Source organism: Theropithecus gelada, chromosome 19 (genome assembly GCF_003255815.1).
Source record: "Theropithecus gelada isolate Dixy chromosome 19, Tgel_1.0, whole genome shotgun sequence".
Lineage (NCBI taxonomy): Eukaryota > Metazoa > Chordata > Mammalia > Primates > Cercopithecidae > Theropithecus > Theropithecus gelada.
Window position 1 is genome coordinate 803,618 of NC_037687.1, and position 26,356 is coordinate 829,973.

Here is a 26,356-nt window from a genome sequence, read left to right on the forward strand (position 1 = left end):
TGTCGTGCTCGCTTCGGCAGCACATATACTAAAATTGGAACGATACAGAGAAGATTAGCATGGCCCCTGCGCAAGGATGACACGCAAATTCGTGAAGCGTTCCATATTTTTGTCCTTTATTTCTTCCCCCCAAGACAGAGTCTCGCGCTGTTGCCCAGGCTGGAGTGCAATGGCGCGATCTTGGCTCGTTGTAACCTCCGCCTCCTGGGTTCAAGCAATCCTCCTGCCTCAGCCTCCCGAGTAACTGGGATTACAGGCGCCCGCCACCACGCCCGGCTAATTTTTGTATTTTTGGTAGAGACGGGGTTTCACCACGTTGGCCAGGGTGGTCTCGATCTCCTGACCTCCTGATCCGCCCGTCTCGGCCTCTCAGAGTGCTGGGATTACAAGCGTGAGCCCCCTTGCCCAGGCTTTCTTCCATTTTCTTTCTTTTTTTTTTTTTTATTAATTAATTTATTTATTTTTATTATGCTTTAAGTTCTGGGGTACATGTGCATAACGTGCAGGTTTGTTACATATGTATACTTGTGCCATGTTGGCGTGCTGCACCCATCAACTCGTCAGCACCCATCAACTCGTCATTTACATCAGGTATAACTCCCAATGCCATCCCTCCCCCTCTTCCATTTTCTAATGTCCAAGAGTGGGGAAACTGAGGCTCCTGTAAGCGAAGTCACGGACCCCGTTGAGTATTCCTACTTCCAACCCCATTCCCACCTCCTCCTCCAAAAGCCAGTTTAATGCAATGGATGTTGTGCTCTTCCGTTTTTATTTTTATTTTTTTTTGAGACAGGATTTCGCTCTGTGGCCCAGGCTGGAGTGCAGTAGCGCGATCTTGGCTCACTGCAACCTCTGCCTTCCAGGCTCAAGCGATTCTCCTGCCTCAGCCTCCCGAGTAACTGGCACTACAGGCACGCACCACCACGCCCAACTAATTCTTGTATTTTTAGTAGAGACAGGGTTTCACCATGTTGGCCAGAATGGTCTCAATCTCTTGACCTCGTGATCTGCCTGCCTCAGTCTCCCAAAGTGCTGGGATTACAGGCGTGAGCCACTGCGCCCGGCCTGTTTTTTAAAATTTTAATAGAGATGGGGTCTCACTATGTTGCCCAGGCTGATCTCAAACTCCATCTCTCAAGTTGTCCTGCCACCCTGGCCTCCCAAAGTGCTGGGATTATAGGCGTGAGCCACCGCAGCCTCACTGCATGATTTTTGCAAGAATTCTGCAAATATAAAACTGTTCTAAAATTACAAGTTAACAATCGCCCAAATATCAGTCTTTTTTCTGGATCAGGGTTCAGTTCCCCAAGAGGGCCACACAGTGACCTTACAGAAAATCCCCATTCCCAGGCAGCAGGGAGGGGTTTAGCGTTCTCAGGGGCCCAGGTGTGGTGGCGCACACCTGTAATCCCAGAACTTTGGGAAGACGAGGTCGGAGGACAGCTTGAGTTCGAGACCAGCCTGGAAAACGTAGCCAGACCGGGTCTCTACAAAAAAATTAAAAATTAATGGGGCTGGGGAGGGGGAGCGCTGGGCGAGGTGGCTCAGGCCTGTAATCCCTGAACTTTGGGAGGCTGCGGCAGGCGGATCACCTGAGAACAGGAGTTCGATGCCAGTCTGGCCAACGTGGTGAAACCCCATCTCTACTAAAAATACAAAAAAAATTAGCTGGGCATAGTGACACATGCCTGTAGTCCCAGCTATTTGGGAGGCTGAGGCAGGAGAATCACTTGAACCCAGGAGGTGGAGGTTGCACTGAGCTGAGATCGCACCACTGCGCTCCAGCCTGGGCCACAGAGCAAAATAGCCAGGTGGGGTGATGCACACTTGTAGGCCCAGTTACTCGGGAGGCAAAAGTGGGAGAATCACTTGAGTCCGGGAGGTCGAGGCTGCAGTGAGCTGGGATTGCTCCACTCCGCTCCAGCCAGGGCAACAGAGCCAGACCCTGTCTAAAAAAAATAAACAAACAAAAGGCCGGGTGTGTTGGCTCATGCCTGTAATCCCAGCACTTTGGGAGGCCTAGGTGGGCAGATCATGAGGTCAGGAGATCAAGACCATCCTGGCTAACATGATGAAACTCTGTCTGTACTAAAAAATATACAAAATTAGCCCGGCGTGGTGGCGGGCGCCTGTAGTCCCAGCTACTCCAGAGGCTGAGGCAGGAGAATGGCGCGAACCCGGGAGGCGGAGCTTGCAGTGAGCTGAGATCTTGCCACTGCACTCCAGCCTGGGCGACAGAGCGAGACACCGTCTCAAAAAAAAAAAGAAAAAAAAAGAGGTTGAACTCAGAATGTGACCTTATTTGAAAACAGGGTCTTTCCAGAGGTAATCAGGTTAAACGGAGGTGATTAGCGTGGGCCTAACTCAATGACGGGGGTGATCGAGAGGGATATTTGGGCACAGACACGTGAGGGAAGGACAATGTCAAGACAAGACATAACACACAGGGAAAATGGCCACTTGGAGACGAGACCGCAGTAATGTGGCCACAAGCCATGGACACACGAAGTCCCCAGAAACCAGGAGAGGCAGGAAGGCTCCTCCCCTCGAGACTCCGGAGGGAGCACTGCCCTGCAGACACCTTCACCTCAGGCTTCCACCTCCAGCACTGTGAGAGGGCAGAGTTCCCTTTTGTTTTTCTTTTTTTTTTTTTTGAGACGGAGTCTTGCTCTGTTGCCCAGGCTGGACTGCAGTGGCGCGATCGGCTCACTGCAAGCTCCGCCTCCTGGGTTCACGCCATCCTCCTGCCTCAGCCTCCCGAGTAGCTGGGACTACAGGCGCCGCCACCTCGCCCGGCTAATGATTTCTGTATTTTTAGTAGAGACGAGGTTTCACCGTGTTAGCCAGGATGGTCTCGATCTCCTGACCTCGTGATCCGCCCGTCTCGGCCTCCCAAAGTGCTGGGATTACAGGCTTGAGCCACCGCGCCCGGCCTCCCATTTGTTTTTCTTTGACATAGGGTCTTCCTCCGTACCTAGTCTGAAGTGCAGCGGCACAGTCTCAGCCTCCCAGACTCAAGTGATCCTCCCACCTCAGCCTCCCAAGTAGCTGGGACTACAGGCACACACCACACCCTGCTAATTTTTTTTTTTTTTTTTTTGTGACAGAGTTTTGCTCTTGTTGCCCAGGCTGGAGTGCAATGGTGTGATCTCAGCTCACTGCAGCCTCCACCTCCTGGGTTCAAGGGATTCTCCTGCCTCAGCCTCCTGAGTAGCTGGCATTACACGCTCACGCCACCACGCCCGGTTAATTTTGCATTTTTAGTAGAGAAGGAGTTTCTCCATGTTGGTCGGGGTGCTCTTGAACTCCTGACCTCGTGATCCACCCGCCTCGGTGTCCCCGAAGTGCTGGGATTACAGGTGTGAGCCACCGCACCCGGCCAACCCTGCTAATTTCTCTCATGTTTTGTAGACACAGGGTCTTGCTATGTTACCCTGGCTGGTTTCAAACTCCTGGGCTCAAGCGATCCTCCTGCCTTGGCCTCCCAAGGTGCTGGGATCACAGGCGTGAGCGACTCGCTGGCCTTCTGTCGTTTCAAGCCCCCTGTGTGATACCCTCCATTACAGGGGCCCCAAGGCACTCATACGAGCCACTCACCCAAGGTCACACGGCAGGCGTGTGGCAGAAACGGGATTTGAACCCAGGCACCCGAGGGCGGAGGAGCTAGGGAGGCACCTGCAGCCCTTGGTGGCCAGGACCTACTGAGCGCCCGGCCCTGTCCCGAAGAAAAACTCGCACACCCCGAGGCCAGAGCACCAGAAATTTATTAAATTGCCCACTTTCCCCCAAAACACAATTACCCACACGCAGCGAGGGGGTAGGAGGCCTCCCCAGGCTGGCTCCTGCAGCCTGGGCCAGGAGGACCAGCATGGGGACACAGGAGCTATCAGGCAGGTGCCAGGCTGTGGGACGGGGGACACGGGACGGGGGGACAGACAAAGTAGTGCAAGGGCAGAGGCTTCTGGCTGGAAGTCCTGGACCCCCAGTATGAAGGAGGGGAGGAAAGGAGGGGGGCTCGTATAAAGCAGGCAACCCTGAGCCCTGACACAGGCGGTGTGGGGGAGGGCACGCAGAATGGCGAGGATAAAACCAGCTCTTAGGACTGCAGCTTCTGTCCTGGGTCTCAGGGCATACGTGCGCGCGCACACACACACACAACACAAGATGCATCTGGCATGAGGGGCAGGGTCCCAGAGACCCCACCCTCATTCAAGCTAAAAACTGGGAGGGGCTGAGCAGGGGCTTGGACCAAGACCCATGCTTTACCAGTGGGGACGAGTTTTTTTGGTTTTTCTCTCCAAAAGGGAAATTTAAAAATCTACAACAAATCACACCAAATTCATTAAAAGTGATAAAAACCCAGCCTCGCCCTCCTCACTTGAGCTTCAGACTGGGCCAGAAAAGCTAAACGATGAAGAAACAGAACATGCCCAGATCAGGTCTCTCCACCCAAATACAAGTCCCAGAGCGGGAAGCTTGGAGCTGGGATGGCATGGGCAGCCCCAGCCGCCAGCGTCTGTTGACTGCCAAGAGCTGCATGAGGAGGGGGCAGAGTGAGAGAGACCACCCCAAGCGAAAAAGGTTTCCACGGACCAATTCTAAAAATATGAAAGATATTTCAGCCGAAGGTATCAGAGGACTTGGTGGCTGGGCGAGGCAGCGGCGGGGTCTCCGCGGGGCCACCATCAGCTGTGCTGCTCCAGGTAGGCGGACAGGAGCAGCCCTGGAGGCAGGAAATCCAGGTGCCGATTACTGACCTTCATCTGCCGCTTCCCCTCCAGGTCGGCACCTGCAGAAGAAACCGACGGGACAAGAATGGGAGGAATTCGGGAGCCGAGGCAGGTAGAGGTGCCTCGGACCCGGACCGCCCTCCGCCCTCATTTCTTCCCCGGGAGGTCACCGCCAGCTGGTGTGTGCTGGTCACTGCGGCCTGGCTGGCCCCGAGCCCCCGGGGTCCTGGAGCCTGACTCACAAGAACATCTAAGCCTCCCTAGAGGAGCGTTCTCATCGGACCCATCCCACTCTCCACTGTCACTCATTCCACTGTGGGGATGAGGACCCTGAAAAACACCGGGCCTGAGGCCATATGGCCACTCACACACCTGCCTGGCGGAGTGTGCGGCCTCCCCGCAGGCTCCCTGCCCTGCAGAGGTGGCTTTGAGGCACCCAGGCCCTGAGTGGTCCAGCTCCCACCAGCCTCCCCTTCCCCATCTCCCCCTCACTGAAAAAAATGAATGACCTGGCCAGGCGCAGTGGCTCACGCCTGTAATCCCAGCACTGTGGGAGGCCAAGGCAGGTAGATCATCTGAGGTCAGAAGTTCGAGATCAGCCTGACTAACATGGTGAAACCCCGTCTCTAGGGCTGGGCACGGTGGCTCAAGCCTGTAATCCCAGCACTTTGGGAGGCCGAGGCGGGTGGATCACGAGGTCAGGAGATCGAGACCATCCTGGCTAACACGGTGAACCCCATCTCTACTAAAAATACAAAAAACTAGCCGGGCGTGGTGGCAGGCGCCTGTAGTCCCAGCTACTCGGGAGGCTGAGGCAGGAAAATGGCGTGAACCCGAGAAGCGGATCTTGCAATGAGCCGAGATTGCGCCACCGCACTCCAGCCTGGGCAACAGAGCAAGACTCTGGAGAAAAAAAAAAAAAAAAGAAACCCTGTCTTTACTAAAAATACAAAATTGTCCGGGCACGGTGGCTCAAGCCTGTAATCCCAGCACTTTGGGAGGCCGAGGAGGGCAGATCACGAGGTCAGGAGAGAGACCATCCTGGCCAACATGGTGAAACCCCATCTCTACTAAAAATACAAAAAACTAGCCGGGCGAGGTGGCGGGCGCCTGTAGTCTCAGCTACTCAGGAGGCTGAGGCAGGAGAATGGTGTGAACCCAGGAGGCGGAGCTTGCAGTGAACTGAGATCCGGCCACTGCACTCCAGCCCGGGCGACAGAGCGAGACTCCGTCTCAAAAAAAAAAAAAAAAAAAAAAAAAAAAATTAGCCGGGCGTGGTGGTGTGCACCTGTGATCCCAGCTACTCAGGAGGCTGAGGCAGGAGAACTGCTTGAACCCAGAGGTGGAGGTTGCAGTGGGCAAAGATCACGCCACTGCACTCTAGCCTGGGCAACAGAGTGAGACTCTGTCTCAAAAAAAAACCAAAAAAACCAACCAACACAAACAACAAAAACAAGCCATGTCCCATGTGAGCTCCGTGCCTCAGCAGTCCCCTTTGCCTGGGACCCCCATCCTCTACTCCCCATCTTGCTGGGACCCTCCTCTTCTGCGTCAGGACCACAGCTCCACACCCACCAAGCTCCAAGCCCCGCACCCCCAGCCAAGGCCCGATGTTCTGAACAGAGGCAGGCATGGGGGCTGCATCTCCCACAGAGAGAACAGGGGGAGGCATCGTCAGGTTGCCATGGAAACCGTCACCTCAGCAACTCCAGGCGGGTGGCAGAGACAGGTGTGAGAGGCTCAGGACCAGGCGGGGTGCCTGGGGCCAGCAGGCGCCTGCACAGACCCTCACTAGGGTGAGTTCTGAGACCGTGCCTCATTGGAAAAGTGGAACCCAGGGGCCAGTAGGGGGTATCGCCTGAGGTCCCATGTATGGTATAGGGGAGGCCCCAGGACTAAATGCAAACCTTCCAGACACTGTGCCCTCCCATCTTATCTCTGGCTCTGCGAGGTCCCTCAAAGCCAGGCTTCATCACCCCTACCCCAGGCCCCGAAGATGTAGATGGAGGGGTGTCTGCGTCCAGCAGCCTGGTCGTGTCTGCAGTCCCCTGCGTGGGGCCAGATACGCAGGGAGCTTCTGGTGAATTCAAGGCAGGGTCCCACTGCCACCCTTGAGTTCGCAGCGTCCCCACTCCAGCCCCCTTCCCCACCTCCCCACCAAGCCCCACTCTGAGGAACCAGGACCCTGGGACCCTGGCCATCTTCCCAGGTTGAGCTGCGGGCCAACTTGGGGTCTTGGGGGCCACTGGCGCTTACTGGCCGAGATGAGGTCCATGTACTGGCAGACGGCGTGCAGCAGGAGCCTCTCAAAGCTGTGGGAAACGGGCAGTGAGCACCGTGCAGGGGCCGCAGCATGGGGTGTCCGCCCACCTGGCCGCAGCCTGGGAGGGTCTGCCCACCTGGCCACGCCCCCTTACCTGTTGTCCAGCATGGCTGTGTACACGGCCTGGGGGGACACGGAGAAGAACCGAAGCAGCCGCTCCTCCCAGGTCTCCAGCGTTTCCTGGGGAGGGTGGCCCAGTGGTTAGGGCACTGCGGGGCCTTCGGGTGGGGGCCAGGGAGGTCCAGACCTCCCAGGAGCCCACAGTGCTGGGCTCGAACATGACCTCTGATCCACCACGTGAGGCTCCTTAACTGTCTCTGAGGCCACCATGCCACCTCCTGCCTGTGCCTTCTGCGGAGGGAACTCCTACACACCACGCAGTGCCCGCCTTCATTGCCCCCGCCCTCCTATCTAGCGCCCTGGTCCGGTTGCCTGTATCCTGCCCTGTTTCCCCTGACACGACCTGCACCGGGTGACAACCTGTGCCTGGGAAACGGGTCTTCAAAAAAGACCACGCGGGTAGAAAGGCAAGGCCCGGCACTCCGGCACTCACCATGGGGATGCGGCTGCGCTTGAGGACGGCTCGCAGACGCCGGCTGATGCGCTGGAAGCACTCACGGGGCGTAAAGGCGGGGTCCTCTGCAGTAGTGGGGGAACGGGGCAGTCTTGGGGCGCTCGTTCTGGCCCTGCCCACCTGCCAGACCACGCCCACCCGAGGAAGACCACGCCGATCTGTGCCTTGGCCTCTCCTGTCCACCAAACCACACCTTCACCGATACTGTGGCCCCACGCAGACAGCCAGCAGGCCCTACGTAGCCACACGAGGCCCTGACCCCAACCCATCCAGCTCGCCCTACCCTCACCTGTATGTCTGCCCCAGCTGTACGTGAGGCCCCACCCACTCCAGGCCCACACAAGCCAGCCAGCCCCACCCCCATCCATCTCCAGGCCCCACCCCTACCCACTGCCATCCAGATCCTGCCCCCGCATCCTGGCCACACCCACCCCATGTGCCACCCTATCCATATCCTACCCCCGCCATCCTGGCCCCTCGCACCCCATTGCCCTGTTCGTATCCATACTCTGGCCCCACCCACACACTAGGTCCTACCCACCCCAGGCCCCGCCCACACCCCATCCGTATCCTGCCCCCATCCCAGCCCCACCCACCCCAGGCCCCGCCCCATCCATACCCTGGCCCCACCCACACACTAGGTCCAACCCACCCCAGGCCCCGCCCACACCCCATCTGTATCCTGCCCCCATCCCAGCCCCACCCACCCCAAGCCCCGCCCCCATCCGTACCCTGGCCCCACCCACACACTAGGTCCAAACCACCCCAGGCCCCGCCCACACCCCATCCATATCCTGCCCCCCTCCCGGCCCCACCCACCCCAGGCCCCGCCCCATCCCATGTCCTGGCCCCACCCACAACCGCCCCAGCCTGGCCGCACCTCTCCTGCGGTCCTCCCCACGGCCAGGGCCTCTCCTCCGCGTCTTGCTCCTGCCCTCATCCTCCAGGTAGCGAAGAACCCGCTCCTGCTCCTCCCCGGAGCGGTTCATGAAATCGTTCCAGACCTGGAAGAGAGGCAGGGAGGCAGGCTTGCCAGGGGACACCAAGCTGGGCTGACGGCTGACATCCCCGGGCAAATGGGCACAGAAGGCCGCCAAGCACGTGGACGTGCTCCTGCGGTCACCTCTGTCCACTGAGGGGCTAATGCTTGTGTTGGGCCCTGAGCTGAGCGCAGGGAAGCGAGGAGCCGGAATGGGCCCAGCTGTCTCGGGCTGGGGGGGATTGAGGTGAAACGCTCCCGCAATCGATGGAGGGTTCCCAAACGTGTTGGGCAGATGAATCCAGGAGCTCGAAGGTTCCAGGGGTGGGGTGGGGATTCTGGCCTGATCTGGGGATCCCGAAGGAGACAGAGGGGCCTTCATTAGGAGACCAGAAGTGGGCGGGTGCTCCTGGAGGGGGAACGGGCACAGGCGATGGCCTGGCCGTAGGAGAACCAATGAGCTGCCGGGGTCCCCGCGTGGAGGGAGCGAGGGGGTCGGGGGCCGCACCTCCACGTATGTGGCATTGTTGCAGGCCTCGGCAAAGATGCCCGGTGATGCAGGGGGTGCCAAGTCCCCATCGTCCAGGCCAGGTGGGCTCCCGTCTGTCTCCAGCAGGGTCAGGAGGTACTGGGCTAGGTGGAAACAGATGCTGTCTGGGCCGGGGCGGCATTCGGGGACCTCCAGGCACCATGGGGACCCAATAACTAGCCTTCTTCCCTCTCTATCATCTCAGCCTCCCCACCTCCATGCTCCGACTGTCTTCCCCAGAAGGTACAGAAACCAGCTAGAAAGAGTCCAGGTTCTGGCTTGTCAAACTCCTACATATCCTTTAAAGCCCCCGCTCCAATGCCCGGGGCGCCCTCCCACCCAGCCCTGATCCAAGAGTCCAGGGGGCACCTGTGTCTGGCTCTATTTATATACGGTCCCCTGGCCTACAGCTGACACCTCTTTGGGTCCCCAGCCCTGCCCAGGCCCAGCTCATGGGAGGGGTATCAGATAACACCAACATGCACGCCATTCCACAAGGCCCAGAAGCCCCCAAGAGGCGCCTCCCAACCGCTGCTCACTGTTCTCCAGGCGCTGGAGGCTCTTCCGGCCCTTGGCCTTGGGCACGAGGTCTGAGTTCCGCACGGCTTGGTTGATGAAGTGCTGTTTCCGCCTGGAAGCCGAGAGTCTCTTCACCTGGCAGCTGGCTAGGGCAGGCAGGCAGCCGGGCAGGGGCCTGTGGGCCGGGGCAGGGGTGGTCCTCAGGGTCAAGGTCAGCCAGGATCTCCGAGAAGAGCCCTACCACAGCCATAGCCCGCTTAGTTTCTCCCAGCGATGGAGAGCTCACCCCTACGGTGTGTGGAGTCCTGAGCCCTTAAAATCCTATTTTGTTTCATCCTCATGTCACCCAGGAGGCAGATACAATTGTGGTGACGCGTCAGGTGGGGTGGCTCACGCCTGTGATCCCAGCACTGTGGGAGGCTGAGGCCGGCGGATCGCTTGAGCTCAGGAGTTCAAGACCAGCCTGAGCAACATAGCGAGACTGTGAACAAAAATAAAACTATTTTTTTTCTGTCTCTACAAAATAATAATAATAATTTAAAAATTAACCAGTGTGCTGGTACATGCCTGTAGTCCCAGCTACTCGGGCCTGAGGCAGGAGGATCACTTAAGTCCAGGAGGTCGAGGTTGGCGTTATGGCACCACTGCACTCCAGCCTGGGCAGCAGAGCAAGACTCTGTCCAAAAAAAAAAAAAATTAGGTCAGGCACATTGGCTCATGCCTGGGATCCCAGCACTTTGGGAGGCCGAGGTGGGCGGATCACTTGAGGTCAGGAGTTCCAGACCAGCCTGGCCAACACAGTGAAACCCCGTCTCTACCAAAAAAATACAAAAATTAACCAGGGGTGGTGGCGGCGTCTGTAATCCCAGCTACTCAGGAGGCTGAGGTGAGAGAATCACTTGAACCCAGGAGGCAGAGGTTGCAGTGAGCTGAGATCACGCCACTGTACTCCAGCCTGGGCGACAGAGTGAGACCCTGTATCCAAAAAATACAAAACAAAACAAAAAAACCTGTGATGACAGATTAGTAAACTGAGGCTCAGAAAAGTGAAGACACTCGCCCAAAGTCACACAGCAGGTAAATGACCAAGAAAAGCTGCCGTCCACCGGTGACCCCAGTGTGCGAGGTGTTGGGTCTAAGCCAGCAAGGCCCACAGCCTTTGGGATGTGAACTGCCTCCTTCAGAAACAGAGTCAAGACACTTGATTTTATCCACATCCCCCACCCCCAGCAGAAGAGGAGCCAGAAAACAGCCCCAGAAACTCAGGTGATGCCTGGGCCCCCCCACCTCTCCCTTAATGTCCCCCGTCCCCTGGGCCAGGATGAGAGGGGGGCTGGAGCGGCCCCCCCAGAGCTAATCGGCCTGGCCAGAGCAAATGGCATTAATTGTGGAGATGGATTAGCTGTCACAGCTGGGCCTCCCACGGAGGATCCAAGGGCCCAGCCACTCAGCCTGGGGGGATTAGGCAGCCACCTGGGAAGCGGGCGGTGGTTGGGGGGGCAGGGGGCGAGGTAGGCGAGCACAGCAGCCACCCGGCACCTGGGAAGTGGGCTGGGGGAGGGGCTCTTGGATGGGGACTTTTCTGGCAAGGAAAAACACACAGGACGGGCGCAGGGACTCATGTAATCCCAGCACTTTGAGAGCCCAAGGTGGGTGGATCCCTTGAGCCTGGGCAGTTTGAGGCTGCAGTGAGCTGTGACTGCAATACCGCACTCCAGCCTGGACAACAGAGCAAGACCGTGTCCCAAAACAAACAGGACGGGCGCGGTGGCTCACGCCTGTAATCCCAGCACTTTGGGAGGCCGAGGCGGGCGGATCGCGAGGTCAGGAGATCGAGACCATCCTGGCTAACACAATGAAACCCCATCTCTACTAAAAATACAAAAAAATTAGCCGGGCGTGGTGGCGGCGCCTGTAGTCCCAGCTACTTGGGAGGCTGAGGCAGGAGAATGGCGGGAACCCGGGAGGCGGAGCTTGCAGTGAGCCGAGATCACGCCACTGCACTCCAGCCTGGGCGACAGAGCGAGACTCCGCCTCAAAAAAAAAATAAATAAATAAAAAATGAATAAAAATAAAAATACAAAAAAATTAGCCAGGCGAGGTGGCGGGCGCCTGTAGTCCCAGCTACATGGGAGGCTGAGGCAGGAGAATGGCGTGAACCTGGGAGGCGGAGCTTGCAGTGAGCTGAGATCGCGCCACTGCACTCCAGCCTGGGTGACAGAGCGAGACTCCATCTCAAAAAAAAACCAAACGAAAAACCGTAACGCTTGCTTGGTCAAGCCCCAGACCGTGGGCCGCAGAGCGCCACTGGGCTCAGAAACCCCCATACCACAGGGCTTGGCCATGGACTCCAGGGTCTGGGGGTACCAGGATCGGCTCCACCCTTATCTCCTAACTCCACCCCGCCCGAAGCACATTCTGTTCCAACCCCACAGAGGCACCTCCTGGCTGCTCCTGCTTCCAAATCACGATTTCCAGTCCCTCCTCCGACCTTTGCACAGGCGGCCTGGGTTTGCTGGCTGGCCGTAAACCCCACCCCCGGCACTCACAGCCATGCCTGGTACACAGGAGACACTTAAAAAATAACCACCATCCTTAATAAAATTCCGTGATTCCAAGACAGACCACAGTCCAAAATCCCTAATAGCATCCAGAGTTCCCAACACAAAAATTAAAAGTGACCCACCCCACCCCTGCAACCCCCAAAAGACTGGAAAACGCTTGGAAACTCCAGGCCAGTTGAGACAAGATTCACTCGAGGGAAGCCGGGCGCAGTGGCTCACGCCTGTAATCCCAGAGCTTTGGGAAGCCGAAGAGGAAGGATAGCTTGAGGCCAGGAGTTCAAGACCAGCCTGGGCAACACAGTGGTCCCCGCTACTCAGGAGGCTGAGGCGGGAGCATCACTTGAGCCCAGGAGGTGGAGGCTGCGGTAAGCCGAGATCGCACCACTGCACTCCAGCCTGGGTGACAGAGCAAGACTCTGTCTCAAAAAAAAAAAAAAAAAAAAAAATGCAGTCAAGGGGGTCAGAAATGAGACCAGTGCTTGCCAGGGTCCACACGCATGTAAAGAGTCCTCAAGCCTTAAGTCTAGGCACTTTACAGACCAGCTGTTACATCTCAATCAAAAGTACATGAGCTGATTGGCTGGGCGCGGTGGCTCATGCCTGTGTTCCCAGCACTTTGGGAGGCCGAGACGGGCGGATCACAAGATCAGGAGATCGAGACCATCCTGGCTGACACGGTGAAACCCCGTCTCTATTAAAAAATACAAAAAACTAGCCAGGTGAGGTGGCGGGCACCTGTAGTCCCAGCTACTCGGGAGGCTGAGGCAGGAGAATGGCGGGAACCCGGGAGGCAGAGCTTGCAGTGAGCTGGGATCCGGCCACTGCACTCCAGCCTGGGCGACAGAGCGAGACTCCGTCTCAAAAAAAAAAAAAAAGTACACAAGCTGATTGGCCAGGCTTGGTGGCTCACGCCTGTGTTCCCAGCACTTTGGGAGGCCGGAGCGGGTGGATCAGTTGAGGTCAGGAGTTCGAGACCACCCTGGCCAACATGGTGAAACCCCATCTCTACTAAAAATACAAAAATGAGCCGGACGTGGTGGCACACACCTGTAATTCCAGTTACACAGGAGGTTGAGGCAGGAGAATCGCTTGAACCTGGGAAGCAGAGGTTGCAGTGAGCCAAGACTGTGCCACTGCACTCCAGCCTGGTCAACAGAGCCACAACTGGTCTCAAAAAAAAAAAAAAAAAAAAAAAAAGTAGGCTGGGCACAGTGGCTCACGCCTGTAATCCCAATACTTTGGGAAGCTGAGGGGGGTGCGGATCTCCTGAGGTAGGGAGTTCGAAACCAGCCTGACCAACATGAAGACACCCCATCTCTACTAAAAATACAAAAACTAGCCGGGCGTGGTGGCGCATGCCTGTAATCCCAGCTATTCGGGAGGCTGAGGCAGGAGAGAATCACTTGAACCCGGGAGACGGAGGTTACAGCGAGCCAAGATCATGCCATTGCACTCCGGCCTGGGCAACAAGAGTGAAACTCCGTCTCAAAAAGAAAACATTTAGCCAGGCATGGTGGCAGGCACCTGTAATCCTAGCTACTCAGGAGGCTGAGGCAGGAGAATCACTTGAACCCAGGAGGTGGAGGTTGCAGAGAGCTGAGATTGTGCCATTGCACTCCAGCATGAGAGAGAGTAAGACTCTGTCTCAAAAAAAAAGTTAGCAAGCTGAGCAGACCCAGGGCTGTCTGAAGTGGGAAGGGAACAGGCAGGTAAACAGCACAGTCTCCACAGACTGCGGCAAAAATCTACGAAAACTCATCAGAACAAAATCTCACATATGCACAAGTACCCACCAGTAGGGACCTGTGGGCACGGGTCACCCTTCGACCCTGGACCAGGTGATTAGAACTCACTAGCCCAGGCAAGCCTGGAAACTCAGAAACCGCCTCCTCGCCAGGCTATGGTGTTAGTGCAGGTCCTGGAATCTCAGCCCTGAGTGTGAACCCCGGCTACGAAGCTTCACCCTGAAACCTTTTTTTGAGACGGAGTCTCGCTCTGTCGCCCAGGCTGGAGTGCAGTGGTGCGATCTCAGCTCACTGCGAGCTCCGCCTTCCGGGTTCACGCCACTCTCCTGTCTCAGCCTCCTGACTAGCTGGGACCACAGGCGCCACAACCACGCCCGGCTAATTTTTGTATTTTTAGTAGAGACGGGGTTTCACCTTGTTAGCCAGGCTGGTCTCAAACTCCTGACCTCAGGTGATCCGCCCGCCTCAGCCTCCCAAAGTAGTGGGATTACGGGCATGAGCCACCATGACTGGTGCACCCTGCAACCTTTAACCTCAGCCCCCGCTCAAAAAGTGGGAACAAGCTGGTCTGGGAGAGGAACTCAGAGCCAAAAGGGCCTGGGATGAATTCCCCTCATCTCAGCTGCCACTTGCTTGTTTTCCTCATATGATGGGGAGCTCACCCCTCAGCCATGCCACACTGCTGTTGATCATAACAGTGTCCCTAGACTGAGTATTTTCCCCACTTTGGGCTCATTTCCTGTCACCTGCGCTGTCCCCCGGAAGGCAAGTGCTATTACTTTGATGCTCATTATACAGATTTGGGGTTTTTTTGTTTTGTTTTGAGACGGAGTCTCGCTCTGTCGCCCAGGCTGGAATGCAGTGGTGCAATCTCGGCTCACTGCAACCTCCACCTCCCTGGTTCAACCGAGTCTCCTGCCTCAGCCTCCTGAGTAGCTGGGATTATAGCTGCCCACCACCACGCCCGGTTGATTTTTTATTTTTAGTAGAGACGGGGTTTCACCATGTTGGCCAGGCTGGTCTCGAACTCCTGACCTGGTGATCCGCCTGTCTCAGCCTCCCAAAGTGCTGGGATTACAGGCGTGAGCCACCACGCCTGGCTCCCATTCTACAGATTTGTAAACCGAGGCACAAAGTCACTGCCCAAGCTCCCATTGCTGCAAAGAGGGCAGCAGGAGAAGGAGGTGGTGGACTATGTCCTCAGCGCAGAGCACAGCAGCCAACAGGCACTTGATGGGAACACAGGGCCATGTGGAGCCAGCGTTTCTGAAGCTGGATCAGCCTAAAGCTGCCTCTCTGAGGCCGGGGCACTCCGTCCCATGCCCCCGATTCACCAACAGCCCCCCCACGAAGCCCCGGGGCCTACATCTCCACCCCAGCAGCTGGACAGGGCCGATAACAGAAGTCACATCCGAGGGGAGCCCTCGGGGAAGTCAGAGGGGGCGGGGCTCGGTGACATAGCTCAAGCCCTCCCAGCAAGGGGCCTGGTATCACCCCATGTTACAGATGAAGCATGTGAGGCTTGGAGAGGCGGGGCCGTCCCCCGTCACCATCCAGACAATGCAAGGAGCCGGATGTGAACTTGGGTCTGACCCAGAACCCCAGAGCTACCCACCCTGCTTCCCTCACCGCCCCTCATACCAAAGCCCCACAGACCTCTCCTCCAGGCCCTCAAAGACCTGCGTTGTCCTTCCCCTGCTCCAGCACAGCCCATGGCTGCCCAGCCTCCCAGGGCCAGGCCTGGCTGGCCCTGGGCCTAGCGTTGCACCACAAGGGCCTGCTCCTTGGTTGGTATCTGAGGGCTCAGCACCCTCCCCTGGGCCTCTAGCGCTGAACTGAGCACTGGAAATCGAGTCCCACCATCGGATGGGGCTGGCTGACTTCAACCAGTTTCCAGCAGGAAATTAAGAAACATCTTCAAGCGTGTCATCCCAGCACTTTGGGAGGCCGAGGCGGGTGGATTATGTGGTCAAGAGATGAAGACCATCCTGGCCAACATGGTGAAACCCTGTCTCTTCTAAAAATACAAAAACTGCCAGGCGCGGTGGCTCACGCCTGTAATCCCAGCACTGTGGGAGGCTGAGGCGGGCGGATCATGAGATCAGGGAATCGAGACCATCCTGGCTAACACGGTGAAACCCCGTCTCTATTAAAAATACAAAAAATTAGCCGGGCGCAGTGGCGGCGCCTGTAGTCCCAGCTACTTGGGAGGCTGAGGCAGGAGAATGGCATGAACTCGGGAGGTGGAGCTTGCAGTGAGCCGAGATGGTGCCACTGCACTCCAGCCTGGGCGACAGAGCGAGACTCCAACTCAAAAAAAAAAAAAAAAAATTAGCGAGGAGTGGTGGCGCGCGCCTGTAGTCCCTACTACTTGGGAGGCTGAGGCAGGAGAATCACTTGAACCTGGGAGGTGGAGGTTGCAGCAAGCTGAGATCGCACCACTGCACTCCAGCCTGGGTGACAGAGCAAGACTCTGTCTCAAGAAAACAAACAAAAACAAGAAAACATCTGGCCTCTGGGGTAGACAGTGGGGACTGGGAGTCACCAACACGCCCCTCCAGGAATGGAAGGAACAGGCAGACCACAGCAAAACCCCCATGCCTGGCCAGGTGCCGTGGTTCACACTTCTAATCCCAGCACTTCGGGAGGCTGAGACGGGTGGATCACTTGAGGCCAAGAGTTCAAGACCAGCCTGGCCAACATGGTGAAACCCCTGTCTCTACTAAAAATACACACACACACACGAAATTATCCGGGTGTGGTGGTGGGTGCCTGTGGTCCCAGCTACTCGGGAGACTGAGGCAGGAGAATCACTTGAACCCAGGAGGTGAAGTCTGCAGTGAGCCGAGATCGTACCACTGCACTCCAGCCTGGGCGACAGAATGAGACTGTCTCAAAAATAAAAATCCCATGCCCAGCGACAGGCCCCTCCGCACAATGCCCCAAACTCAGGGAGCCCCGGTCTCTGCCCGATGCATCTGCTTATTCCATCCTCGGTTCTGTGTTTACCACCCCCAGGAACAGCCCCGCCCCCCACCTCACCCAATCAGCCTCACCAGGAAGCTCTGGAAACCAACAGGCCCCAGCCTGTTTACTTCTTTGCTCCTTAATCACTGGTTCACTAGGCCCACAGAACAAGACGGGGTTCCCCCTCCACCCCCGTCCCCGCCTGTGCCCAGCCCGCAGCGGCTCTCACTGCCTGTTTGTTGAATGAATAACTAGACTTCTGTCGATACACTTCTCCCGGGGGCTGCTTCCTCTGTTTCCCACGCCACTCGACAAGACCACTTTACAGACAGGGAAACTGAGGACCCGGCGGGAGTATCTGAGGCTTCCTGGACCCTGAAGGCTCGAGGATGTGTGTCCACGGAGTGGGAGGCAGCCCGAGCCGAGGAGCTGCTGGGGTTTGGGGGAACAGGCCTCCTGGTCACTCCCAATTCTACTCCTTGCAGATTTTGAGAGGGCAACTTTTTTTTTTTTTGCCCTCAGTCCCCTGGGCAAAAAACACCTTTCCCAGCACTGGCCCCTCCCCCCGGGAACCCACAAGAGAGAGCAAGAGAGGAACCCACTTGTCCATCAGGAAGTCAGGGCTCAGGGTGGAGGTGACTCAGCCTGGGGTGGGGCCGACTGGGGCGGACCCCAGCAGTCTCCAACCCCCCACCAGAACACAGCTGGCAGGTAAACACCCAGCTACTGAGGGCTGAGAGCGGAAACATGAGTGTATTTACATAGTTACACAACAGTCACTACACCTGGGCTATAATCCCAGCGCTTTAGGAGGCCAAGGCAGGTGGATCACCTGAGGTCAGGAGTTTGAGACCAGCCTGGCCAACACAGTGAAACCTTGTCGCTGCTAAAATTAGCTGGGTATGGTGGCACATGCCTGTAATCCCAGCTACTCAGGAAGGTGAGGCAGGAGAATCCCTTGAACCTGAGAAGCAAAGGCTGCGGTGAGCGGAGATCGTGCCACTGCGCTCCAGCCTGGGCGACAGAATAAGACCCACCCCCCAAAAAAACAGAAGACACAGGAAGAGCCCATTTTGAGGGTAAATGCCCACTCCAGGTGGTTCAAGGTCACATTGGAAGAGACATTACGTGGGTGCTGTGGCTCATGCCTGTAATCCCAGCACTTTGGGAGGCTGAGGCAGGTGGATCACCTGAGGTCGGGAGTTCAAGACCAGCCTGACCAACATGGAGAAATAGCTGGGTGTGGTGGCACATGCCTGTAATCCCAGCTACTAGGGAGGCTGAGGGAGGAGAATTGCTTGAACCCAGGAGGTGGAGGTTGCAGTGGGCCGAGATTGCGCCATCGCACTCCAGCCTGGGCAACAAGAGTGAAACTCCATAAAAAAAAAAAAAAAAAAAAAAAGCCAGGCATGGTGGTGCACACCTGTGGTCCTAGCTACTCGGGGGGCTGGGGCAGGAGGATCGCCTGAGCTGGAAGGTGAAGGATGCAGTGAGCGGTGATCAAACCACTGCACTCCAGCCTGGGTGACAGAGTGAGATAATACTCTATCACCTATCACCAGTAATACTAGGCCGGGTGCAGTGGCTCACGCCTGTAATCCCAGCACTTTAGGAGGCCAAAGTGGGCAGATCATGAGGTCAAGAGATCAAGACCATCCTGGCTAACACGGTGAAACCCCGTCTCTACTAAAAATAAAAAAAATTCGCCGGGTGTGGTGGCAGGCGGCTGCAGTCCCAGCTACTCGGGAGGCTGAGGCAGGAGAACGGCGAGAACCCAGGAGGCAGAGCTTGCAGTAAGCCGAAATTGCACCACTGCACTCCAGTTTGGGCGACAGAGCGAGACTCTGGCTCAAAAAACAAACAAACAAACAAATAAATAAATACAAATAATACTAAAGGTCGGGCGCCATGGCTCACGCCTGTAATCCAAGAACTTTGGGAAGCCCAGGCAGGCAGATCATGAGGTCAGGAGATCAAGATCATCCTGGCCAACATGATGAAACCCCGTTTCTACTAAAAATACAAAAATTAGCTGGGTGCGGTGGCGGGCGCCTGCAGTCCCAGCTACTCGGGAGGCTGAGGCACGAGAATCACTTGAACCCGGGAGGTGGAGGTTGCAGTGAGCTGAGACTGCCCCACTGCACTCCAGCCTGGGCGACAGAGCAAGCCTCTGTCTCAAAATATTATTACTACTAATATAACGAATAAAACATTAACGATAATTAGTAATGAGACCATGTACACTCCCGTTTGCTGGGCCTGCCCTAGTGCTAGCTCGGTAACCCCCACCACTCGGAGAAGAGGCCCCACTTACTATCCCATTTTACAGAAGGGGAAACTGAGGCACGGGAGCGTTAACCTGCCCAGGTGGCGCCCTCTGCACACGGAGGAGGCAGGAACACAACACGCGCTGCCTCCTCGCCCCCCACCAACGCGGACCCCAGGGGTGCACCCTGGGTCCCCGGGTCCCTGTGCCGGCCGGGGTGACACACGGGTGACCCCCGCACAGACAGCCCCGCTTCCAGGTCCCCCCGAAGGACGGACGAACGGGCTCCTGCTTGCCAGGTTTTAACCCACAAGGGTTGTGGGGATTTACCCAAAGGAGAACAAGGAGCCGGGTCTGCCAGGAAAGGCAGGGGGCGCAGACAAGCCCAGAGGGCAAGTGGGGCCGGGACCAGGCTGGAGCGCATGGGTGAACCCCGACCCGCGGACAGGGGCCCACGACCCTCTGGCGGCAGGCTCCGTCGCTGGCACCTCGGGGGCCGGGAAATGGGGGTGCGGCCCGGGATTGGGGGGAGGGCGGACCGGGGAGTTAGGGAGCGGACCGGGGAGTCGGGGGACGGACCTGGGAGTGAGGGCGTGGATCAGGGGAGTGAGGGGGGCAGACCCGGGGAGTGGGGGGATGGACCCTGGATTGGGGTCAGGGACCGGGCAGTCGTGGGGGGGTGGACTCGGGGAGTGGGGGGCCGGACCCGGGGAGTGGGGGGGCGGAACCAGGGAGTGGGGGAGCAGACCGGTGTAGTGGGGGCGTGGACCCGGGTAGTGGGGGGGCGGACCCGGGAGTGGGCGGCACGGACCCGAGGAGCGAGGGGGGCGGACCCGGGGAGTGGGGGCACGGACCGGGGAGTTGGGGGGAGGACCTGGGGGGTCAGGGGGCGGACCGGGGAGTTGGGGGGCGGACTCGGGAGTGGGGTTGCGGACCAGGGGAGTGGGGGGGCGGACCCGGGACTTGGGGAGGTGGACCAGGGAGTGGGGGGCGGAACGGATAAGTGGGCACGCGGACCCGGATCCCCTCCCCCAGCAAGCCCCCGGCACGCCAGGAGGGTGTCCCCGCTGGGTAACAATGAAGACCCCCGCCCCAGCCTGGGGGTCCACAGCGGGAAGCCCCGGAAGGGGAACGAGGGGAAGGAATGGGAGGGAGGGGAGGCGGGGAGAGGATCGCAGGGAAGGGATCCCAGCCCCACTGCACCCGCCGCGCCCCGACCGCCCACGCTCACAGCAGCCGCCGCCCGCCCGCGGTGCCCTCCGCCGCCTCGGGGGCGCACTCGGGGTTCTCCAGCGCGACCATAACTCGCACGCTGTTGCTACCGCCGCCGCCGCCCGGCAGGGCCTTCACCGGGCCGTGCAGGAAGTGACGGGCGCCCGGAGGCGGGCAGGGGCGGGGCCTGGGGCTGCGCGGCGGGGCGGGGGCACCCACCTCCCGGCTGCCGGGAACGAACGCGGAAACCCAGGCGCGCGGGAAGGGGATCCGGCCCCTGGGGGGACGCACAGGGAGACTGAGGCGGGAGGCGGGGCCCGGCCACGATCCCTACACCCAGAAATCTAGCTCCGGGGGGGACGGACACCTAGGCGAGGAGTCGAAAACTCAACCACAACACCTGCGTCCCGAACCTGGGCTGCGGACTGAGCCAGGAATCCAGCCCAGAGAGGCCAGGAGACACGGAGAGGGTAACTGAGGCCTGGGTAGTGGCGAGGGAGGGGACGTCCCTTTTGGTGGCAGAGGATAGCGGAAATCAACAGTCTGAGCCTTCTTCCACTTGCCCCTCCCAGTCCTGGAGCCTCGGCTGGACAACCCCTTCCCCTGCTTAGCCTCAGTTTACTTTTCTCAAAAATTAGGCCTGGTGGCGGACGTGAGGGCTCACGCCTGTAATCCCAGCACTTTGGGAGGCCAAGGCCGGTAGATCACTTGAGTCCAGGTGTCTGAGACCAGCTTGGGCAACATGATGAAAACCCATCTTTAAAATAAAAAGAAAGAAAGAAAGAGCAACAGGGAGGCCGGGCACAGTGGCTCACACCTGTAATCCCAGCACTTTGAGAGGCCAAAGCCAGTGGATCACTTGAGGTCAGGAGTTTGAGACCAGCCTGGCCAACGTGGCAAAATCCCATCTCTACTAAAAATGCAAAAATCAGCTGGGCATGGTGGTGCGCATCCGTAGTCCCAGCTACTCTGGAGGCTGAGGCACAAGAATCGCTTGAACTTGGGAGGCAGAGGTTGCAGGGAGCTGCTCCACTGCACCCCAGCCCAGGCAACAGAGTGAGACTCTACTCTGTCTCAAAAAAATAAAAATAAAAAATAAAAAAGGCTGGCACGGTGGCTCACGACTGTAATCCCAGCACTTTGGAAGGCCAAGGCAGACGGATCACGAGGTCAGAAGATTGAGACCATCCTGGCTAACACTGTGAAACCCTGTCTCTACTAAAAAAAATACAAAAAATTAGCCCAGATCATGCCACTGCACTCCAGCCTGGGCAACAAGAGCGAAACTCCCTCCCCCCGCCAAAAAAAGAGAAAGATAAATAAATTGCACAGGATGAAAGACCTGATTACTTTACAAATAAAGAGTAAGGAGGAAAAAGAAAAGGAGGAGAAACTATGGATGGACCCAAAAGAGCACATACTGTGAGATCCCTATAGATGAATGTGCAAAGAGGTGAAAGAGGACAATGCGGAGATGTACCTGGAGCGACTGGCAGGGGAGCTGGGTGTCGGGAATGAGTGGTTTCCCCATCCATCAGGCACAGGGTAAGGGTAGGTGCTCAAAGAATGGACCTGAACATTTATTCCTGAGCGAGGGAGGCAACTGCAGAGACTTAGCCTGGGCCTTCCTCCCATTCTGGATTCCGGGGCTTCCCTCCAGGGGCCTGTCCTGCCTGTGTCATCTCCTTCTCCTTCTCCTTCTCCTTCTCCTTCTCCTTCTCCTTCTCCTTCTCCTTCTCCTTCTCCTTCTTCTTCTCCTTCTCCTTCCCTTCTTCCTCCTCCCCCTCCTCTTTCTTTTTCTTCTTCTTCTTCTTCTTTCTTCTTCTTCCTCTTCTTCTTTTTCTCCTTCTCCTTCTTCTTCCTCTTCTTCCTCTTCCTCCTCCTCCTCCTCCTCCTTCTTTCTTCTTTTTTTGGAGAGAGTCTTGCTCTGTCACCCAGCCTGCAGTTACACAATCTCAGTTCACTGCAACCTCCACCTCCTGGGCTCAAGTGATTCTCCTGCCTCAGTCTCCCAAGTAGCTGGGATTACAGGCGCCTGCCACCAAGCCCGGGTAATTTTTTGTTTTTTTGTTTTTTTTTTGACACGGAGTCTTGCTCAGTCGCCCAGGCTGGAGTGCAGTGGCGGGATCTCGGCTCACTGCAAGCTCTGTCTCCCGGGTTCAGCCCATTCTCCTGCCTCAGCCTCCCGATGAGTAGCTGGGACTACAGGCGCCGCCACTACGCCTGGCTAGTTTTTCTTTTTTGTATTTTTAGTAGAGACGGGGTTTCACCGTGTTAGCCAGGATGGTCTCGATCTTCTGACCTCGTGATCCGCCCGTCTCAGCCTCCCAAAGTGCCGGGATTACAGGCGTGAGCCACTGCGCCTGGCCAATTTTTGTATTTTTAGTAGAGACCAGGTTTCACCATGTTGGCCAGGCTGATCTCCAACTCCTGACCTCAAGTGATCCACCTGCCTCGGCCTCCCAACGTGAATTACAAGCATGAGCCACTGCGCCTGGCCTATTCATTTCTTTTCTCCCTTTTTAGTCTTTTTTACGCAAATGGCAGCAACTTTTTCTTTGCTGTGTGTTACTCCATGATGACCAAACATCTTGGAAATCTGTTGCAGGATGGACTTTGAGGGGACCTCCTGGATATCATCTTGAAGTATACTTCCAGCTGTGGGATAATGGGGTCAAGGTTGTGCTGACCGGGCTGAGTGGCTCATACTTGTCATCCCAGCACTTTGGGAGGCTGAGGCAGAAGGACTGCTTGAGCAAAGGAGTTCAAGACAAGCCTGGACAACCTGGTGAGATCCCGTCTCTACAAAAAAATTTAAAAATAAATTAGCTGGGCCGGGCGTGGTGGCTCACGCCTGTAATCCCAGCACTTTGGGAGGCCGAAGTGGGTGGATCACCTGCGCTCAGGAGATCGAGACCAGCCTGGCCAACATGGTGAAACCCCATCTCTACTAAAAATACAAAAAATTAGCTGGGCATGGTGGCAGGTGCCTGTAATCCCAGCTACTTGGGAGGCTGAGGCAGGAGAATTGCTTGAACCCAGGAGGCAGAGGTTGTAGTGAGCTGAGATCGTGGCATTGCACTCCAGCCGGTGCAAAAAGAAATTCTGTCTCAAATAATAATAATAATAATAATAATAATATATTAGCTGGACATAGAGATGCATGACTGTCATCATTATGCATCGTCTCATCAGCAACTACTAAGTGGTCCCATCTACTTAGGAGGCTGAGGTGGGAGGACTGCTTCAACCCGGGAGGTGGAGTCTGCAGTGAGCTGTGATCACACCACTGCACTCCAACCTGGGTGACAGAGGGAGACCCTGTCTCAAGAATAATAATAATAGTCTGGGCTCGGTGACTCACATCTGTAATCCCAGCACTTTGGGAGGCCGAGGCGGATGAATTATTTGAGGTCAAGAGAGAGAGACCATCCTGGCCAACATGGTGAGACGGGGTCTCTACTAAAAGTACAAAAATTAGCTGGGCATGGTGGTGCACGCCTGTAGTCCCAGCTACTTGGGAGGTTGAGGCAGGAGAATCACTTGAGCTGGGAGGCAGAGGTTGCTTTGAGCCGAAAGTGTGCCACTGCACGCCAGCCTGGCAACAGGGACACCCTCTCTCATTGATAATAATAGGCCAGGCGCAGTGGCTCACACCTGTCATCCCAGCACTTTGGGAGGCCGAGGCGGGTGAATCACGATGTCAGGAGATCGAGATCATCCTAGCTAACATGGTGAAACCCCGTCTCTACTAAAAATACAAAAAATTAGCCAGGCGTGGTGGCGGGCGCCTGTAGTCCCAGCTACTTGGGAGGCTGAGGCAGGAGAATGGTGTGAACCTGGGAGGCGGAGCTTGCAGTGAGCCTAGATCGTGCCACTGCACTCCAGCCTGGGCCACAGAGCGAAACTGCGTCTCAAAATAATAATAATAATAATAAAAATAATAATAATAAATAATAAGGCTGTGGCCTTTGTAAGGTGCCCTCCACCTGGTTCCCGCTGCTAGTGTCCCTGCGGGTGCATATCAGCCACTCCTTGTCAATCATGTGGGACACATTCAGTCCCAAATCGCCAGATCAGAGATGTCCCTCACCTACCCTGAACTTTAATGGCCCTCCAGGGTCCTGGGGACAAACCCAAGCTATCCCCACTCAGGGTCTACGGTGAGGGCTGGCCTCCCCGCCAGCCTGGGCCCATCCACCTGGAGCCCCAGCCCCTGGGAGGGTCAAAGCCCGTCCCATATTCACAAGCCTTATGGTTCGCGCCTTGGTTGGGCTCCTAGTCTGGACTAACCATCAGCGGGTTAAGGTCGGTCCTTCCAGGTCCACAGCAGCCTCCACACCGCCCACCCCCTGCCTGCTCCGCCCCCCCTCAACCCCCTCCGGCGCTCTCACTCAGACCTTGCACCGGGAGGAGGGAATAGGGGGGTTGCCGCTGGGTGAACAGAGGGCGTGTGGGCAGGGGAGGGAGTGGCGAGCGGCTGCCAGAGAGGCGGGAAGGCAAGGACAAGGGGGGGCACGGGCTATAAACGTTCCGCTGCAGCGGCGCTGGCAGAGGAGTCGCCGAGTCCAGCCCAGCTGCCCTCTGGACCCCGCGGGCTCCAGCCAAGGCCCCTTCCTGAGTTCTGCAGGCGCAACCCGCGGGCGGCCGGGCGGAGGGGTCCCCGGGGCGGTGCCAGGGCGCAATCCAGGAGGGCGGCCGGGAGGAGGAGGCGTGCGCGGACATGCACACCGTGGCTATGTCGGGGCCCAACGCCTCCTGGGGGACGCCGGCCAACGCCTCGGGCTGCCCGGGCTGCGCTGCCAACGCCTCAGACGGCCCGGTCCCTGCGCCGCGGGCAGTGGACGCCTGGCTCGTGCCGCTCTTCTTTGCGGCGCTGATGCTGCTGGGCCTGGTGGGGAACTCGCTGGTCATCTACGTCATCTGCCGCCACAAGCCGATGCGGACCGTGACCAACTTCTACATCGGTGAGTGCTGGCGCTGCGCCGCACCTGCTGCGGTCCCGGGGCCTCCGAGGGCCGAGCGGCCTGGGGCGCCCTCTCACGGCGCATCGGGGCCCTCGCAGACCCGGCTCTGCCCCCTGCAGGGGTCCCCCCCACCCCAAGTCTTTTCCCTGTGGTCCCTGCACCTGTGGCTAGAGGTCGCAAACTCCAGCGCGGGCGGACCCGGGCGGGACGGAGGGTGGGGAGTGTGGCACATGGAGACCTCGACCTGGCCACTCGCGGGGCTTGCCCGGGTGCAGCGCGGGCCGATGCCTCGGTGTCCGGCTGAACAAAGGGCTGGGCGAGGGGCTGGCTTGGCCCGCGGGCCTTAGTTTGCGACCCCTGCTCTGGTGGCTCTCTGAGCCTGTTTATGCATTTGTGTCCTGGGGTCCCCTACCCCAAACAGCTGCGAGCCCAGTCGGTGGCTGCTGGGCCGGCACCAGTCTCCAGTTTGCAGATGTGGAAACTGAGGCTCAGAGGGTCAGGGGCCTGCTGCTCAGGCTCCCCCAGCCCAGACAGGGCCCAGCAGAACCGATTTCTGCCGGAATGGCCAGGAAACCCAAGCTGGAGGAGTAATGTTTGAGATGTAAGGGGGAATTACTAGAAGGCACCCCAACTTCTCTGCCTGAGGAGGCCGGGGGCGCTGCGGGGGGCCTCCCTGTGCCATCCTGCTGGTCACTCGGACCAAGGTGGGGGCCAGGGGGCAGGGCCAGGAGCGCTGGGCGGTTCCTGCGGCCAGTGGCGCCCACGCCCAGCACCCGCGCGTCCCCACTGCAGCCAACCTGGCGGCCACAGACGTGACCTTCCTCCTGTGCTGCGTCCCCTTCACGGCGCTGCTGTACCCGCTGCCTGCCTGGGTGCTCGGCGATTTCATGTGCAAGTTCGTCAACTACATCCAGCAGGTGCGGGGGGGGGGGGGGGGGGGGGGGGGGGGGGGGGGGGGGGGGGGGGGGGGGGGGGTTGGCC

The 26,356-nt window shown here is 57.8% G+C and overlaps 2 protein-coding genes and 1 non-coding gene across 4 annotated transcripts in view; 2 read left to right on the forward strand and 1 right to left on the reverse strand.

Moving 5' to 3' along the window:
- Positions 1 to 4: 4 nt before the first annotated feature.
- LOC112613633 lies at positions 5 to 111 on the forward strand. The gene has a single exon (XR_003116964.1). It is a non-coding gene; the product is annotated as a U6 spliceosomal RNA (small nuclear RNA).
- A 3,635-nt stretch (positions 112 to 3,746) lies between these two features.
- Positions 3,747 to 20,563, reverse strand: R3HDM4 (R3H domain containing 4). 2 transcript variants are annotated; one of them, XM_025366703.1, is made up of 8 exons: positions 20,428 to 20,563; positions 9,675 to 9,829; positions 9,115 to 9,239; positions 8,508 to 8,631; positions 7,607 to 7,692; positions 7,148 to 7,233; positions 6,987 to 7,042; positions 3,747 to 4,789 (listed from the first exon to the last, which is right to left on the reverse strand). In XM_025366703.1, the coding sequence occupies exons 1-8, from the start codon at positions 20,496 to 20,498 to the stop codon at positions 4,686 to 4,688; spliced, it is 807 nt and encodes a 268-aa protein (XP_025222488.1). In that variant the 5' UTR covers positions 20,499 to 20,563; the 3' UTR covers positions 3,747 to 4,685. The 2 variants fall into 2 exon arrangements, with proteins under 2 accessions (XP_025222488.1, XP_025222489.1); XM_025366704.1 differs by having other exon boundaries at positions 9,675 to 9,766; positions 20,428 to 20,546.
- A 4,374-nt stretch (positions 20,564 to 24,937) lies between these two features.
- Positions 24,938 to 26,356, forward strand: part of KISS1R (KISS1 receptor) — a 3,910-nt gene continuing 2,491 nt past the window's right edge. Inside the window, exons 1-2 of the mRNA XM_025366693.1 lie at positions 24,938 to 25,375; positions 26,168 to 26,292. Of these exons, the coding sequence (XP_025222478.1) occupies positions 25,132 to 25,375; positions 26,168 to 26,292 (369 nt within the window). The 5' untranslated portion in view covers positions 24,938 to 25,131. The remainder of the gene's footprint in view (positions 25,376 to 26,167; positions 26,293 to 26,356) is intronic.

Excerpts from the sequence above, each read along its gene's own strand:
- R3HDM4 (XM_025366703.1), bottom strand. The coding sequence starts at position 20,498 with ATGGTCGCGCTGGAGAACCCCGAGTGCGCCCCCGAGGCGGCGGAGGGC. Across the intron at positions 8,632-9,114 it reads ACAATGCCACATACGTGGAG|GTCTGGAACGATTTCATGAA; the intron begins GTGCGGCCCCCG and ends CCTCTCTTCCAG. Across the intron at positions 4,790-6,986 it reads CATGGACCTCATCTCGGCCA|GTGCCGACCTGGAGGGGAAG; the intron begins GTAAGCGCCAGT and ends TTTCTTCTGCAG.